The 17576-nt window shown below is 39.2% G+C and overlaps 3 protein-coding genes across 4 annotated transcripts; all 3 read right to left on the bottom strand.

The window, feature by feature from the left end:
- Window positions 1-3778: 3778 nt before the first annotated feature.
- On the bottom strand, window positions 3779-6920 carry dusp13a (dual specificity phosphatase 13a). Its single transcript, XM_026943937.3, has 4 exons — window positions 5971-6920; window positions 5280-5408; window positions 4712-4929; window positions 3779-4559 (listed from the first exon to the last, which is right to left on the bottom strand). Coding segments are annotated over exons 1-4 (570 nt in total). The 5' UTR covers window positions 5973-6920; the 3' UTR covers window positions 3779-4338.
- A 2828-nt stretch (window positions 6921-9748) lies between these two features.
- Window positions 9749-14333, bottom strand: zgc:153981 (dual specificity protein phosphatase family protein). The gene is made up of 3 exons (XM_026941889.3): window positions 14053-14333; window positions 13373-13590; window positions 9749-11806 (listed from the first exon to the last, which is right to left on the bottom strand). Exons 1-3 carry the CDS (start codon window positions 14175-14177, stop codon window positions 11595-11597), a joined length of 555 nt encoding a protein of 184 aa, XP_026797690.1. The 5' UTR covers window positions 14178-14333; the 3' UTR covers window positions 9749-11594.
- A 202-nt stretch (window positions 14334-14535) lies between these two features.
- Window positions 14536-17038, bottom strand: si:ch211-223p8.8 (dual specificity protein phosphatase 13A family protein). Of its 2 annotated transcripts, XM_053232367.1 has the most exons (4): window positions 16626-17038; window positions 16450-16535; window positions 16318-16348; window positions 14536-15869 (listed from the first exon to the last, which is right to left on the bottom strand). In XM_053232367.1, the coding sequence occupies exons 1-4, from the start codon at window positions 16775-16777 to the stop codon at window positions 15659-15661; spliced, it is 480 nt and encodes a 159-aa protein (XP_053088342.1). In that variant the 5' UTR covers window positions 16778-17038; the 3' UTR covers window positions 14536-15658. The 2 variants fall into 2 exon arrangements, with proteins under 2 accessions (XP_053088342.1, XP_034158932.2); XM_034303041.2 differs by having other exon boundaries at window positions 14536-15873; window positions 16318-16535; window positions 16626-17034.
- Between the last annotated feature and the right edge of the window lie 538 nt (window positions 17039-17576).

Genomic DNA, 17576 nt, shown 5'->3' with positions numbered 1-17576 from the left:
TATTTTTCCCAGAGTCACATAATGGCGTGACTGATTTGTATGTGGGGACGCGTCTGTCGATTCCATAGGGTTAATGTATGCTCCAGTAATTCTCATAATTGTTGCATAAAGATTTTTAAAGATTGTGTTAAAATGTGAGTAAGCAAATATTTCCTCTAAGAGACCAGGAGAAACAAGAAGAATTCTGCAGTCTTCTACCCTGAGGTAGGAAGTAAGAAAGTAGAAGTTTGGTTTTTAAGTATCTGTACTTTACCTAAGTTTTTCTTTCAACTAATACTTTTGACTTTTACTTACTGAATTTCAAAAGAAAAATCTCTGTAATCATGAATTTATAAAGCATCAGCTTAAAGAGAGTTGATTCATATTCCTCACTAAGCTAAACTTTAACATATGAAAGCAAGAATGAGCCCTAATACCCATCACTATAATCTACTATGTACACTTTGTATTTATCAGGGCAGTTTATACTGTGACAGATAGCTATTAGCATTCAGCTAATGTGTTTGAGACATTAAGTTGTTAGTGAAGCGGTTGTTAGTTAGTTAATGTTTTCCCACATTGCTTGGTTCATTTGGTGAAAGGGGAACTAATCTGTAATTAAAATCAGTGTGTGATTTGAGGCAGACATTTTCTTGTACATTTCCTTTAATACCTTAAGAAATTTGAATAGTTTACACTTTTCTACTTTAACTTGAATGAAGGATTTTAACCTGCACTTGAACGTTGTTTACCAAAGTATTTATTTAGATGAGTAATTGCACTTTACCTTGATTAAAATACTTTTACCACCTCTGCTCCTAATTCCTATAAAAACATATCTGTATGTGTTATTGTAGGTGTTAATGTTTTGTTCACTCAAAGTATACATATGAAAGGCTTTGTACTTCGAATCCATTGAGGCAGATCATGTTTTTGGCTTATGACAGATCAAATCAGAGTCATGGAGATGGAAAATCTGCTAAAAGGTCAGGGAGTGTGTCTGCAGTCCCACAGGAGACGCCTCAGCCTGGGCTCAATTCCACCAGCCAATTATTCCCTCCTCACACTACCGCCTGTGCCCTCCTACAGGCAGCTGTCCTTCCTGGGGCCCACTGACTAAAAGAGTCCAATTTGACAAAAATAGGAAATCTCAGCAGAGCAGGGTTTGTAATTTAATCCAAAAATGTGCTTTTTTTTGTAGCAGACTTTAACGGAGTGTCTGTAATGCGAGCTTGGCCGCTGCAAATGGGATGGTAATTGCTTTTCGCTTCCCAGATATGTGAAAAGGACACATGAATCATCTCTGGAGAGAGAGTGTTCAGAGCCATCAGCACTGTGTGTGTGTTTTTTTTTCTCACTCACATCCTCGCTCAGTGCCATCACTCACCTTGACAGGGGAGTCATTAAATTGGTCATGTTGGATTCCTTTTATTGTTTTGTCAGGTTCACTTACGCCTTCAACCTTGAAATTTCTTTCTCCCTCCCCCCATCCACCAAATAATGTAACTGTGCTGCTTCGGTTGTGAGATCCTGTCTTAATTTTCATAAATCTAAAATCATACCATTATGGACAAATAGCGTTTAACACCACACTTCCATCATAATGCTTTATGCGCTTTTTAAAATAAAATGTAACCAGCGTGAGGGTGGTGGAGAATGTGTGGGGATAATGTACGTGCTATGAGATAGGAAGGTGTTATTCATAGTCTGCACCTGAGATAACAGCCTAGAGGAGATGTTATTAATAGCCAGCCGCTCTCCAGAATGTGTATTGCGGCCACAGCAGCCCCCACAGTGTACAGAGGAGTTGAGTCATTCTTTACACCAACTGTGAGTTGTAATCCAAAGTTTTCCATAAAGCTCAAAATTAATTTGTCAAGTGTATTGAACTATCAGTCAGTAGTTATAATTATTGTTTTCAATTAGCTCCCTTAAGTTTTTTCAACTTCTGCCAGAAAGTTTGGAAGAAAGCTCTGTTCTTTTCGACAGTGATGTAACGGATGAGGCGCTAACACATCACGAGGAAAGATGACAGCAAGTTGGCCTATATGTGAGAGGAAAAATATATAGAGAATGAGATCATGTACTCTTACACTTACCAAAATAGCTTATTGCTCAATCACACTGTCTTACTCAGTTGTCTAATCACAATAGATTTACAGTCGTGTTGAAAGTCACATATGTCAGACTTTCCAGTTTTGTTTAATGACAGCTTCGGCTTCAGGAGTGAAAATACTTTGGATGAGCCAACTATTACCCTGCCCACAGAGACATGATGTGTAAGATCCCATCAGCTGAATTAACAAAGTGTGTGATCTTCAGTTCACGGTCTATCACACAGTGTACTGAAATTACAGAGTGCATTTTTTCAGTCTGTCGTTTGCTTTATTGTTTCTCTCACTGGACTAAAGTTCAAATACATGCATTCATTCTTCAGATAACGCTTTATCCTAGGCAGGGTCATGGTGGATCTGGAACCTATCCCTGGAATGCTGAGTGTGAGGCTGGAATACACCCTGGATAGGATGCCAGTCCATTGCAGGGCACCATGCACACACACATTCACACCTAGGGCCAATTTAGCATATCCAAAACACCTAGATGCACGTTTTTTTTTTTTTTAGGAGATGGGAGGAAACCCACACAGACATGGAGAGAACATGCAAAACTCTGCATAGACAGTAACCCGAGCTCAGGATCAAACCAGGGAACCTGGAGCTATAAGATGGGAACACTACCTGCTGTGCTGCCAGTTGAAAAACGGTTAACACCTATTCCCATTTTCCCAAGCTCTTTGTCATCCGTGAATATGGGTAAACCTCCACCCTGCTCCTGAGTGGTGAGGAGGATGGTGAGGCAAAGAAAACTACTGAGATCACAGTTTCTGAATTTGCCATTTGTTTGTTAAGTTTTTTAATTAGCTATTCCACACCACCAAATTTCCAAAGATTCTGTTATTCTCTCGAAGGAAGTCTTCATGAAATATTAAACGTGGGACTGCCAATAAATTTGAAACGTTTTACAGGAAAAAATGCACTACTTACAGCACTACTTTTTGCACTACTTAAGTAAACCTAAGTAAAAGTATACAGCGTCTCCTCATGTTTGAGCTCAAATGACCACTCACTGCATGTGTTATTCATTTCCATGATTCTGGAGTTGACTGTGTTTACTGTATTTATTTTCATATGGTGATGTCAAACTAGTTTCCTGCTCCTCTCAGCTTGTAATGGCACTGTGTTTATTTGTCTATGAATATGACTGTAGGAGTTCTGTGGTGTTTTCCTGGACAGTCTTGAAGCTCAGATGTGTTTGTTTGCACAGGGTTGGATGAACACTAAAACACTGTGTGATAGGCCATAACTCAGTCATCTCCTCCACCCTCACTGTGCCAAACATGACTGACAGGTCTGGAAGGCAGGCTGTTTGTCCACAGCAGACACCACAAGTCAGATATAGATGCTGTCTCATACTGTGTCTGGTGTGTAGAGCTTCTGGAACAGATCTTAACTGTGAATCTGAAAACCTCAAATTGAAATGCAGTATTGAGTGTGTGTGTGAGACAGTCTAAATGTGATTAGACTGGGTTTACAATATAATTAGCTTTGAAATTCTGCTGCAGCTGTGTGTGTGTATGTGTGTGTGTGTTTTGTGTGAGAGAGAGAGAGAGAGAGAGAGAGAGAGTGCATACTTTCATAAGAAATTAGATAATAATTGATACAGAAATTTTCTTTTTTTACAATGGAACACACTCAAGTAGGTCAAGAAAGGACAGGTGTTCCTATTAAAGTGGATGGTGAATGTATATAATCTATTTTATTAATGCATTCATTCAGACAGCAAGCTTTTTTTTTTTTTACCCAGTACATAGCTAAAATCAATGGCTCAGATCACATTGTTTTGTGTGGAACCTATAAACATATTAGAGCATATGATACCCATTAGAGAGTCTCTGCAGGGGATCAGAACTTCAAGACATCCAGCCATGCATGTTTCTCCTGTTCCACCTTCATACGATAAAACGCAGGCCACAACCATCTCATTTCACAAGAGTTTAAAAAAAAACAACACAGGCTCATAGGCTCCTTTTGGAACAAGTTCAAAGCACGTGCCATCTGGAAGGAATTAAAACAAACCTGCCATTTATTTTGCAACCCTGCAGTCTTTGGAAGTTAATAACTATTTATGGGCAAAGGCTTCAATTGTCCCTCCTATATCCACTTTGCTACCGTCATGAAAGGAATATTGGTAAATGAGTAAATGAGTTGTTGCCATGGATCAAAACATGAGGCCTGAAAGCTGGAGGGTACATACTTTTGAAATAGATTTTGTCAGATTGTTGAATTGTCGATTTTTTTTTCATAGCTTGAAAGCTTCAAGCTTCCTCTTCCTTTCTCGCACGAGGCTCATGTCGAGGTGACGGAGCTGATTGAGGAAGCCAGGGTTGGGGCAAATGTCTCTGTGTTGGCGAACAACTCGTGCTGCCTCCCATAAGGTCAACTGTTCGCAGATCATAAGAAAGGCCAAGACGAGCGTAGCCGAGCGGCTGGCTCCCATCAAGCAATGCACAAACACTTTCCCTGAAATGGAAATGTTTGTCAGTAGTAAATAAAACGCTTTATCTGTGGTGTGAAAAGGTGACGTGACACCTGATTTGGAAATGAAATTTTAATTATTTAGGATTCATTAGGAATCAGCTGTTACCTATTTTATTCACTACTGTGTGACTTGCCTTTATTGGACAACGCAGCATGTATAAATCTTGCTGTTGGGTAGAAGAAAATGCTTATGATGAAGTCTGTGGAATCATCGGCCTCCACCCCATAATAATCTACAGCCATGTCTCTGTAGAAGCGAGGTCCGGTGTTTACATGAGGGGGGCCGCTGGCTGCATTGACTATGTGGGTGATCCCCATACTGTACAGCAGTGGCTTGTCACGGGCTGCAACTCTGCAGGCAAAATACAAACTTATTTTCCAGTGTTACAGATTTGGAATGGTCAGTAATTACACCAACTTTACTACTAAAAGCAAAGGACTGTACTGCAACACCACATTTACTTTTCCTGTACCCCCTTGACTCAATAGTTTTATACTGATGCTTTGGTCCTGTTCATTTTTCAACATCTTAAGAAGGAGTGAACTGGGAGCTAATCTTCTACAAGTCTGTGCAAACATGTCTGTAAAGCAGCTGACTCATAGCCCTATGTGACACTAAACACACATGTATTCAGCTGTGTGCTCAGCCTGTTCCTCCACGAAGTTGCCTTATGAATGGTCGGCCTGCTGCCTGGTACCTACTCGTTGCCAATGTACACATTGGGCCACACTTGGTTGACATGTCCAGTGGGGTGCCTGTCAGCCAACAGGAAGTCCTGCAGTTCAGCAACGGATGGTGTTTCATAGGCGCAGAGCTCCTTAAGAGACGACCTAGTACAAAAATATACATTGATTTATATTTCCATTTGGGCTTTTAATGTTTTAGTGCTTTAATGTTAATGGATGCAAAGATTCATTGAGTATGTGCACAAGAGGTGTTGGTTAAATTTACTGTGATAAAGTTGTATGTTTTTGCTTTATTGCACCTTATGGCAGCATGAGTTATTTCCCAAGTGACATGGCAAGCTACATTACCCTATTTGGCCTGCTGTCTACCTGCTACATTATAGATTTTCCACTAAGGCACATTTTCATTCAACTAACATTTCAGACTGGTTAAGCCCACCTGAGGCCAAGGCTCGTGAAACGTGTCTGTTACTGAGAGGCTGAGTGTTTGGTGACACTCAGCTCTCAACAGCTTCAAAGTGAATCGAGAGCTTTTTTCCGGGAGCTCATCCCACTCAAGATTCATCGACTGTGATCATATTCGGATTGTGTTTACAGCTTGTGTGGAGAGGCAAATGTGGATGCCAAAAAATGCATGCGTTTCACACAACTTGGCCTCTTTAAAAGTTTTCTGGAGCTGAAAAATTCTCAACCTGAGTGAACTTACATTTTTCAGCTTCGGTCTCTTTTCTCCTCTCTCAGGTCGTCAGCTCTTTTCTCCTTGGTCAGGGACGTCGTCGACAGCCAGTCCGCAGATCTGCCTCTGGAGGCTGCTTCCTTTTTTAAATGGTGGATAATTATAAACCTCCCTGGCAACAAAAGCCCCTTGCAGTTCTTAGCGGGCAGCCTGGTTTGATTTTAGAAACCTTGTAAGCACTCTTTCTGACTTTATTCAGTGATGTTAGTGTTAGCATGTAAAGCTCGTTGTGAGCATTTCTGTGATCATGAATGTGTGCAAAATATATACAGTAGAACTTGTATTGCTGCCAAGATGTCTGTTCGAGGGCCGGTTGCTCTTGAGCTTTATGAGAATGTTTGTGTATAATGTTGAGGCCATACATTAGTATATTTTACGCCTTTAGTTTTCCTTGTGTTATTGCAGGGTTCCCCAAATCAAGCAGTTGGGATAAATAGTTCTCATTAACAGCTGTGTTTTCACCTGCTGTTACCACGAGCAGCTTTTTCTGCCAGTGCAGGAGGCTTGAAGGTCTGTAGTAATTACAACTTTATGAAGTCAATAAAAGGGAATTAACAGCCTGGGTGTGAAAGCCACACCAACCTGTTTCTGTTCAGGATCTGCTTTGATTGTAACACGATATGTTAAACAGTAGCTTATGATAATTGTACTATCTTTTCATTTATTTGTTATTTGAGCTGTTGCAATGTATAGCAGCTCTGTGTATATAAACATTATATCAAAGCAGTAATTATCTATAAACCCATAGGAAGCAATTATGGGTCACTTATTTTAATGGCTGATGCTACCGATATGTATCTATTATTGCACAGTGCCACTCTGGAAGTAGGATTCACTATCAGCAGAGGGCAGTAGAGAAACTTATTAAAATAGTAAATTATTATTAAATTAAAATTAAAGGATGGCATGGCACAGCACATAGCATTGTCATCTCACAGTTCCAGGGTCGCTAGTTTGATCCTAAACTCAGGTTACTGTCTGTGTGGAGTTTTGCACGTCCGCATAGGTTTCCTCCATGTTCTCCAGTTTCCTCCCTCCTCCAAAAACATGCCAGTAGGTGGATTGGATACTCTACATTGATCTTAGGTGTGAAAGAGTGTGTAAACATGTGTGTGCAAGGTGCCCTGCGATGAACTGGCATTCAGTCTAGGGTGTATTCCTGCCTCATGCCCAGTGTTCCCAGGATAGGCTCCGGATCCATGACCCTGCCCAGGATAAAGAGACTATTGAAGATGAATAAAATTGAAAAAATATCTGTATGTATCTGCATACATACATTTTCGTATCTGCATGTTTTTGTGTCTCAATATACATCTTTGTTTTAATGTAGAAAAATGTGACATTTGAATATTTGCTTTCTTTCAAAAAAGAAACTAAAGCAGTAAAATAGTTAAATAGTACAGCAAAAGTACTGCCAGCAGTACTCAAGTGAGATTAATGCCATGATCTGTGTCCTTTCAGTGTCTTCTGCTCCCCTGCAGGCTGTCCAGGGAAGAAAACTTGGCCTGGGATACAGTGAGCTGATGCCTCAGTGCAGTTACTGTCTTCTCCTCACTTCCTTACTTCTCAGCCTCTACTATGATTTATCAGCATGCACCGAATGCCAAGCGACTAATCAGGAAGTGAAGTCGGATGTTCCCCAAAGGAGATGTGTGTCTGAGGACTGGTGTGTGTCTGGCTTCTTGGCTTGTGTCGTCTGATTCTGCTTAATATTACCCCATCACACTCCAGAATCATGGTGGGAATCGATGCAAACACACACCTGCTGCTCCTGAATGCTGCTGGTTTGCAATTAGTTTCAGTACATGTAAAGGAATATTCTACAGTGAAACACATTAAATATGTTAATATTGAAATAATGTGCTTCGCAATATGCTGCTAATTTGTTGGTTAGTATTATATTTTTGCTATTCATGAGAGAATTTGTGGTTGTGTTGCTCTGACATGTTAGCACAGTTACAATTGCTTTAAATAGGAGAAAAGACATTTTCCTCTGAACTCAAATGTAAGTGATAATGGTCAGGTTTCACTGTTAGCTACTAAAAACAGAAGAGCTTCTTTTCCCAGTCACTATTTTCCTGTGAATTTCAGTGTCATATTAATGAGAAATTCAAGTAGTTTAGTCTCCACCAGAGTAACAGCAGAGACTCAGCCTGGCTAGCTATTAATCTATGAGATGATGAGCATGATGGCTTTGATGGCAGTATTAGCATAAAAGTTGAAGCTTTTGGAACATTATCTGTTTGAGCAGAGTGCACAGATGAGGAGGTGAGAGAGCTGGACAGGACTAAAGCACTGCTGCATCGGTCTCATTAGGTAGAGATGAATTCCCCCTGGCACCACTCTTGGCTGGAAGTTGAATGACATTGAGGGTAATGTGGGAAACATAATGTGAAAATAGCTCACTAGTAAGTTAATGAAAGATGTTTAAACTAAAAAAGTTAAAAAGTCTATTTTAAAGATAAAATAAATCTTTTGCACCATTGAATGACATATTGAGTCTAAATATTGATATGCAAGTCATTCAGGATGGATTTTTCCTTTAACTACTGAGTGTATGACATTTTGCTCAAACATCCAGTCGATATATTTCAACATTTTACATCAGCAGATTTTTTTTTTACTACATTAAGCTGTATTTTACTGTCAAGGTCATGTTTAACAAGAGTAAGGTACAATGAGAAAAATGAACACTTGAAAGTCATGGTCAGATATTCAGTTAGTCATTATAAAACATGTTATTTAGAAATTACTATAGACTTGACAGAAACTACAATGAAACTAATAGCAAAGGTGTGTAGACTGTGACTGAACACACTTACAGATCCTGGAAGTTTAAAGGAGGAAGTAATAATCCCCAGCAGCTCACAAGACCTTCATTTGCCTTGTGTGTATTTTGAAGGAGAGTCCACTCACATCTGGTTTATAGTGAAGCACCGCCCTCTGCTGCAGATATACAGTAACACAAGGAGCAGTGGTCAAGACTGTTACTGTTTCAGTGTGCAACGTGCACTGGATTTAAAGAACATTATTACCTTCTGGCCATCAGAGATGCCAGGATTTATCCTGCTCATGATGAATAAACAATAAGCATCTTTTCTAATTACAACTGAAAAGCAAACTGCAATTACCAACACACATCTGCACCAAAACAGCATCTGAGTTCAGAAAGAAAATATCTATTGAGATGTCAAATAAGAATCAATCAGTCTTTTTGCAATGCAGATTTCCTACATCATTGGATATTATATTGCACGAAAACCAGAGAGCCGTATCTCTCCTGCATTTAAACTCAAAAATACTCCACAGTAAGTAATTCATGGTGCTGAAAATCCCACTTAACTGAGTGTTCATTTCTGCTTCATATTGTGTCATCTGCCTGTGGATTAGAGTCCTCAGGGGAGCAGATTATAAAAGCCCATTAGGACACATATTTCTCCTGAGGATTACTGCAGGCCTGGTGATGGACTCCAGAATGGAGTCAATGTCTCCAACAGGAAGAACTAATTTCATTATCGACCCTGTTTGAGGCCGTTCTTTCTTGCAAGGATCATTTCGCAAACAGCATGAATCCAACAGGATATGAGTGTCTGTGTTAAATATATTACAGTCTTTCTTCCACCTTGATGTTGACTCTAATAGCCTATTAATGTGCTCCCATTATGAAACAAAATATTACACTGTCAGGAAAAACAGGCATGTGAGAGCTCTGGGGCTTAATCCTAACAACAAAGACGGCCAAATCATATTCCTCGTAAAATGACTTTATTTTACAAATGATATTTCAGTCTCTGAACTGTGTAAACAACCTTTTTTCACTTGGTTTGTACAAGAGTAGCAATTTTACTCCTTTGGAAATAGCAGAGACAAATTATTCTGAGTTCTGTTATATCTAACAAATCAATGATATTTTTAGACTGTTTTTTTAAGAGTCTTAATCAAAATTTAATTTGTCCATCTATCAAAATCCATCACATATCAGTTCAAAATACTGATCTTAGAAATGGGTTCACAAACCTTTTTTAAAAAATACAACTGTTAACTGAATGAACTGAAATAGATTAAATGTTCTGTCATCAATTAATGGTTATATATACACAAATATTTCAACTCAATTACATGATTATAATATAAAGTACAAAAATGGATCCTTATGTTTTCTTTCTAGACAGTGCATTTCATACATGAGCCTCTAGAACAGGGATCTTCACATTTCTCTGCAAAAGGCCAGTGTGGCTCACTGATTCCACTTGTTTAATCAGCTGATCTTGATTCTCAAATGACAATTTTGAGGATCCTATTTGGTTCGAATGAAAACCTGGAGCCATGACGGCTCTTTGAAGAGAATACCGCCGTTTTAGAATCCATAATCTGAATGATGACAAATAAATAAATAGCGGATAATTACACAGCCACAATGTAAATGTCCTTAACAATGTACATGATGATATATACTGTATATAATGACTTTGCCATGCTTCACCACCACAGCCTGTCTCTAATAAGTTAGAGTCCTTTGCACATACTTGAATCTACCTGCCTTGAATAAGGACGGCATGGTGGCACAGTGATCAACATTGTCTCCTCCTCACAGCTCCAGGGTTCTCAGTTCGATCCTGAGCTCGGATTACTGTTGCTATGCATGTTCTCCCTATGTCCATGTGTGTTTCTGCTGGGTAAGTAAACAGGCTGATAAGTGAATTGGTGTTTCTAAATTCACCTACTTGTGAATGTGTGGGGGCTCTGTGGTGGACTGGCTTCCTGTCTGGGGTGTATTCCTGCCTCATGCTTAGTGTTCCCAGGACAGATTCCAGATCCATCTCAGTCCAGGATAAAAGCAGTTACTGAAGATACTTCAAATATCTCCTCACCAGGAAGCAGATCTATTCTGCTATAAATGTAACTGCTGTTAAGAATAAGACCTGATACCCTTCTTCAGTGGTTGCAGCTGTGCATTGTCCATCCATTTTCTGTACCACTTATCCTACACAGGCTCGCAGGGGAGCCTATCCCAGGGAACAAAGCAGGGGACACCCTGAATAGGGTGCCAACCCACTGCAGGATACAATCACACACACTATGGACAATTTGGAAATGTCAATCAGCCTTGTTTTTGGAGTGGGGGAGGAAACTAGAGTACCCAGAGGAAACCCCCGAAGCACAGGGAGAACATGCAAACTCCGTGCTCACAGGGCAGAGGCAGGATTTGAACCCCCAACTATGGAGATGCAATGCAAACGTGCTAACCACTAAGCCCCCATGCCCCCCACTCCTGCCATGGTGCCATATAGTGAAATATCCAGCCTGTTTCTTATATCCACATGTATCTGAATCAAACTTCCATTACTTGGAAGAACATTTTCTTCCATAATGAAAAATGAAAGAGATACATATAAAACATGTACTGTATGTAAGTACACATATACACATACAAGTATGTGTGCATATACACATGGAATTTCGTTTAGATGTTTTTAAAATGTAATAATCCTATTTCTACATAGTGTAGGAATTTTTTTTTTACTAAAAAACAATTTAAAAAGATTAGTCTTTGTCACAACACACATTGGAGAGTTCGTGACAGTGCTGTGCTCTCAGAGAATTGGACACATCATTCGTTTTCTCTGCAGTTGTGTGTCGAGCTCAACCAGGAGGCCCAGAAAGTTCCTGTTAGGGTAAATCGGTCTCCTCTGGATGACTTGTTGGATGGCAGCGCGGAGAGTGAGATGCTGACGTAACATTAAGTAGGCCAGGACTAACGTTGACGAGCGGCTCACTCCCATAATGCAATGCACAAGCACTTTTCCTGTGGGTAAAATAAACACAATGGAAGTAGTACACAGGCAAACATGAAAAGTGTCTTGAAAACCATCATCCTAACTGTGTTTTCTATCTGTATAATTAAAAGAGTACCAAGTTACATACATAATGTTCACTTACACTCTCTATCACTCTAGTGGTACCCTAGAGAAATGTAACTGTAGAGGAATATAATTGAACACTATAAAAAACGCTGGGTTATTTTTACGACTCAGTTGCTGGGTTCATCTTGTTGGGGCAGGTAGTTGGGTCAAATTGATAATGAGAAACTGGGGACCTGGGGAACAGCACACTGCTTCAAGAATCCACTGTGTCAATCAAGACAGAGTGGAGAAATGTAGATTTTATTCACACTTACCTTAATTTATTATTTTGTTGAACCTGTCAAAATTACAATTCTGTAGAAATTATAGTCAAACTTTTTAAGCATGTAGTTTGGCTCAGGAGCCGGTTTTAGCTTGCTTGCAAAACATACAATAGTTAACATTATTTGAGAGAAATATATGGCTGAAGTTGGCTTCTTGTAATAAATAAGAAAAAAAAAAATTTTTCTAAGAACATGTTGAAGATTAGATAAAATTTTTGAATAATTATATTTATGGTTAACATTAAGTTACTTCATTTTGGGCTGCTACACAACTATTAATGTTACTTCTAGCTAGGTAATAATAATCATCTTTACCCACAATTTGGGTTAAAAAATCAACACAGTAACCAAAACAAACCATGCTAGCTTAGTCTGTGTTGTACCCAGCTCTGGGTTGGCAAATTGTCCCAAATGGGGTTATTTTTAACTCAGCAATTTTTAGAGTGAAAGTAAATACCACTGTTGTGCCTTTGAGGGTACATTTACAATGTTTGTTACCTTGGTGAACCAGAATCCATAGTGAGGTCTAAGAATCTGAGACCACTAGTGAAAATGCTTCTATCTTGCATTCTTTTCTAATTTAATACAACAATATTCATTACAGATTATATTATTGACAACAACTTGAGTGAAAAGTAGAACTGAATTGAATTTCAGAGTTTCTTAGTATTTGGTATGTCTCCTTTCTGCTTTAATGACAGTGTGCACTCGAGCTGGCATGGACAAGTTTGTGCAAAACTTATGATCCATTTTAGATCAAATTCATTGGAATGGCATCTGAACACAAGCTTCAATAGAAGAGATTAGGCATGAGGAAAATCTGAACTTTTGTACAAAGCAGTTAACATGGTCAATATCATACATTTGCTTACATTAAAACAGGGACCTAGAAATAGTGCATAATCTTGAATATCAAACATTCAAGATATTGAACATTTACTTTCTTTGTTTTAAATATTTCAAAATTCTAAAAACCTTCTGTTTATTTCCAATTTTAAATGAAAAACAAAAAATCCCAGATTTTCCATATAGTCTCAGACATTGGGACCCCACTATATATGTCCAAGACATGTACTCAATAATAATCATATCACCTAAGACAATAGTTGAACTTTCTGTTGCTTAAGAAAACAGTGGTTGTTTTTGCTTTAGCTAAAAAAATTCCACAGTGGAAAGACTTCATACCGTTTTTCTTCTTGAGGGCTTTGTGAATAAAGTCAGACGCTGACCGGAAGTGTACGCTGATGTCAAACTTGCCTGAGTCTTCTGCTGGTATACCGTGATAAACAAACTCAGTACCATAATAACTCTCGTCTCCTATACTGCCCTGTTTGGCATGGGCTGCGTTCAGGATGTGGGTGATGCCTATCTTCTTTAAAGCACTCTTGTTTTGAGCGAGTGCTCTGGAGAGAAAGAGAAAACAGGCTACATTTAGTCTCAGCTTCACCCAGCGTATCACACATCAGAGCTCTGCTGTATGTTTACAAATACAAAATAAATCACACAATTCTTTCAGAAGAAGAAGCAATAGATGTTCTTGTGTTCTTGTGTTGGTTCAGTAGAAGTGGTATATGGGTAAGTATCATATAGTTGGTGACTATAACCGGGGTGGACTTAGCACTAGACAAAGACAGACAACTGCCGTGGGCCCCCAGAAGCCAAGGGCCCCCTAAAAATGCAAATTATATATATTTTCAATTATTCATGCTAAAAAAGTTATGCTGGAAATTTAAATATCGATGTTAAAACTGAAATGAGGGCCCCGTTCCTATATTTTTGCCTAGGGCCCCCAGATGACTAATCCCTGACTATAACAGTGAACTGGATCGACTGTTCCTGAAACGCCTCTGTTATGTAACACTTACACATTCCCGATGTACAAGTTCGGCCAGACCTCATCGACGGCGGTGAGCTCAAGTTTGCATCCGTCCAGAATGTTCTCCAGCGCTTTGATTTCAGCCAGTCCCTGTTTATGTTTCTGGGATGTCATCTCTGTGTGAATTAGCGATGAAACAGTGTGGGTCAGGTACAGCGCTGCGTGAGCTCGAGCTGCGCGTGCTGGAACAGTGTGACGCGCGCGAGCAGGTGCTGCTCACCGCCGCTCTGTCATCCGAGCCGCTCAAGTTATATATAATCACATCCACCGAGCAGAACAAGGCTGGCAGAGCCCCAGCCGAGCACAGGCACTGTTTCCTCTGCAGCACTGCTGACTTCCTCATCGCCCTCTCCCGGTGCTCTCACAGTCCTGCCCTGTTTCTAACATCAGAGCATTCCTGTCCTTACAGCCTGCTGCACCCCTGCACCCAACTGATCCACACAAGAGAAACAACGATCCTTTAGGAAAATCACACAACTCTGAGTGTAGTTTGAGTTTGTTTCTATTTATTAAAATGCACGCATTTATCATTTTCATTCTTTTTTTTTTTGCATAGATTTATTTCTTAATTATTGATTATTTTTACTTAGTTATTTTGTATTTGTACTGTTTAATTTATTCATTCCTTTCTTTATTTTTATTATATCTATATTTCTATGATAATGAGGGGTATTTCATGTTTAGGAACAGCAGTGCCCAGAGATGAGACCCAGAGATGAGTTGTGGCCCCCCAGTGGCAGTTAGTGGTACTGCACCAACATGTTATTAAGGAGCTAAACAGGGCAATAAATAACACACAATTATAATTTTACAGTGAGAGTAAATAAATTAATAAATACATAAACAAACAAATAAATAAATGTTAGAAGTACATACAAAACCACTGATTTATCTCAGATTTTATATATTAATATATTTACTTTTAAGTTTGTGGACATCTCAACATCACAACCATATGTGCTTACTGAACATCCTGTTCCAGATTTAGTGCCTCTTTATTGTTATAATAACCTCCACTGTTCTGGGAAGGCTTTCCACTAGATATTGGAGTGTGGCTGTAGGGATTTGTTCATTCAGCAACAAGAGCATTACTGAGGTCTGACACTGATGTTGGGTGAGGAGGTCTCGGGTAGAGTCAGTGTTCCAATTCATCCCAAAGGTGTTCAGTGGGGTTGAGGTCAGGGCTCTGTGCGGGACACTCGAGTTCTTCCACTCCAAACTTGGCAAACCATGTCTTCATGGAGCTCGCTTTGTGCACAGTGACACTGTCATGCTGGAACAGGTTTGGGCCTCTGAGTTCCAGTGAAGGGAAATTGTAATACTACAGCATACAAAGGCATCCTATTCAGTTGTGTGCTTCCAACTTTGTGGCAACAGTTTGGGGAACACCCACATATGGTTGTGATGGTCAAGTGTCCACATACCTTTGGCCATATAATGTACATATTTGTTAAGTGCAACTGCAGAATTAATTGCAGATTAGGCTGAATTTTGGCAAAATTAATGTACTCATTCAATATGCTGTCATTTGTCTGTTCAAGCATCTTTGCGTAGTCTCTGTTTTACACATACTAATATATCTGTTGCTAGTTTTCTCAATGAACAGGAACGTCACCTTGAGATTTGCTCTTTAGTTCAGAATCCAGATTTATAAGATGCTTGAGAAATCCTCGATTTGGAAAAATCCACCTCTTCTCTTTAACTTTCAGGATAGCATCCACTAAAGTGTAGTTGTGATAAATCATTAAATAAGCCAAGACCAGGGCAGCAGAACGGCTTACACCAACAGCACAGTGCACAAAGACTCTGGCTGAGGAAAAAGTGATACTAAATATTAGAAAATGAGTGAAAACTGTCTTTGTATCACAGAACAGTTTACACAGGATATTAACCAGTGTTGAAAAGCAGTATAAATTGAAAAAAAGTCTACACGAGTAAAGATGAACTTATGCTGCGTAAATTATACAATATTTGGAAGCTACAAAGCATCCAGGTATTTAAAGGAACAAAGGTTGTGTAGATGCAAAATTCAGAAGAGGATATTTTCACAGAGGATATAAACTATTTATTATATCGTGATTAACAATTTCAAAAGCTCAAAAGTATGTAAATAAGAAATTCATCATACTTTGCATTCCACAGGGGAATGATGATATTATTATGTATTCAATAACATTTTTATATTGTAGCACAGCAGAATTTACCACACTGAAATACTACCACGTGGTACAACAGACAAATGAGTGTGTTATACCTCCGGGAGTGCTGAGAGCCTGATGAATATACTGTGCAGAAGGGTAGAAGAAAGGTGAAATATCAAAAGTAGGCAGGTCATTAGCTGCTACTCCATAGTATTGCACTGTGGTGCCATAGAAATCATCACTACCTTTGCAACACATTTTCCCATGAGCAGCATTCAGAACATGAGTAATACCAAGTCTCCAAAGTCCATATCTGTCATGAGACATATACCTGTAGAAAGGTTGTAGAAATATATTATATAATAAGAGTTTACTGATAATGCAAGTTTTAGAACCATATAACAAACATTAACAGACTTACATGTCTCCCAGAAACAGATTGGGCCACACTTCATCAACATGGTTACATGATAACTGACCTCCATGTAGGATTTCCTCCAGCTGCTCAACAGTGGGAGAGTCACGGAGACTGGAAATACTGTTCTCTTTTGTGCTTTTAGGAGAATCCACCATCTTTGTTGGCTCACTGAATGACACTGCCAGGTGTGTGATCACTGCATTAACTCCTAGCCTCCAGTAGATGCCACTGTATTTGCATTTGATCCAAGCTTATGTTCTTATGCCATTTTGAACATGCCCTTATCGAGTTCCCCTGACCATTTTCCTTTGGGAGAATCACTATCACCATCGTAATGACTGTTTCATTCATTTATTATGTCAACATGACCTTAGACTTCAGGAGTGGAATGTGCCCAAAAGCCACTGTGATCCGATCTAAGTACTAAAAAAAAAAAATGAAAACAATGAAAAAAATGAGGGTGAAGCTCATTCATTCAACATCATTAACTGCTTTATCATGATCAGAGATGCAGCAGATCTGGAGCCTGTCCTGGGAACGCCCTGGATGGGACTTTAAATAAAGTACTTAGCATTTCAAGAGTTTTATATACTTTATCAGACACTGAGGGAACTGCATCAAGTGCAGTGTGTTTTCTGGCAAGGGAAAGTGTATCATTGCAGTTATATTCCTAATCATTATAAAATATCAACAAGAGTGTGTTAAAACCCACACTGAAACACTAGGGGCCAGCTATGTCTAGAAAAGAGCTGTCATTCAATGTAGGCCAATAAAGTAAGTTAAACAAGTAGTTTTAAAAAATATTTGTTCTAAATTATTAATTTATTTTTATTAAAATGTGAACAATAAAGCTTGTTGTAGCCTGGTTTAGGGTGGAAGCTCACAACGGGAGAGGTGTTTAGGGGATGAGCTAGATGGGGAATGACTAATTTAGCGTTCCTGTTGTATGACATT

This window comes from Pangasianodon hypophthalmus, chromosome 3 (assembly GCF_027358585.1).
Source record: "Pangasianodon hypophthalmus isolate fPanHyp1 chromosome 3, fPanHyp1.pri, whole genome shotgun sequence".
Classification (NCBI taxonomy): domain Eukaryota; kingdom Metazoa; phylum Chordata; class Actinopteri; order Siluriformes; family Pangasiidae; genus Pangasianodon; species Pangasianodon hypophthalmus.
Note: the sequence above shows the minus strand (reverse complement) of the source record. Positions and strands in the feature narration are given on the sequence as shown.

Bases quoted from the DNA above. Each gene is read 5' to 3' on its own strand.
- dusp13a (XM_026943937.3), bottom strand. The intron at 4,930-5,279 runs GTAGGTACCAGG...TTTTGCCTGCAG, and splicing joins AATGTGTACATTGGCAACGA to AGTTGCAGCCCGTGACAAGC. The intron at 4,560-4,711 runs GCAAGTCACACA...TTTCCATTTCAG, and splicing joins TGCTGCGTTGTCCAATAAAG to GGAAAGTGTTTGTGCATTGC.
- zgc:153981 (XM_026941889.3), bottom strand. From the start codon at position 14,177: ATGACATCCCAGAAACATAAACAGGGACTGGCTGAAATCAAAGCGCTG. The intron at 13,591-14,052 runs GTAAGTGTTACA...CTTTCTCTCCAG, and splicing joins AACTTGTACATCGGGAATGT to AGCACTCGCTCAAAACAAGA. The intron at 11,807-13,372 runs GTATGAAGTCTT...TTTTACCCACAG, and splicing joins AGCCCTCAAGAAGAAAAACG to GAAAAGTGCTTGTGCATTGC.
- si:ch211-223p8.8 (XM_034303041.2), bottom strand. From the start codon at position 16,777: ATGGTGGATTCTCCTAAAAGCACAAAAGAGAACAGTATTTCCAGTCTC. The intron at 16,536-16,625 runs GTAAGTCTGTTA...ACCTTTCTACAG, and splicing joins AATCTGTTTCTGGGAGACAT to GTATATGTCTCATGACAGAT. The intron at 15,874-16,317 runs GTATAACACACT...CTTTTTCCTCAG, and splicing joins GGCTCTCAGCACTCCCGGAG to CCAGAGTCTTTGTGCACTGT.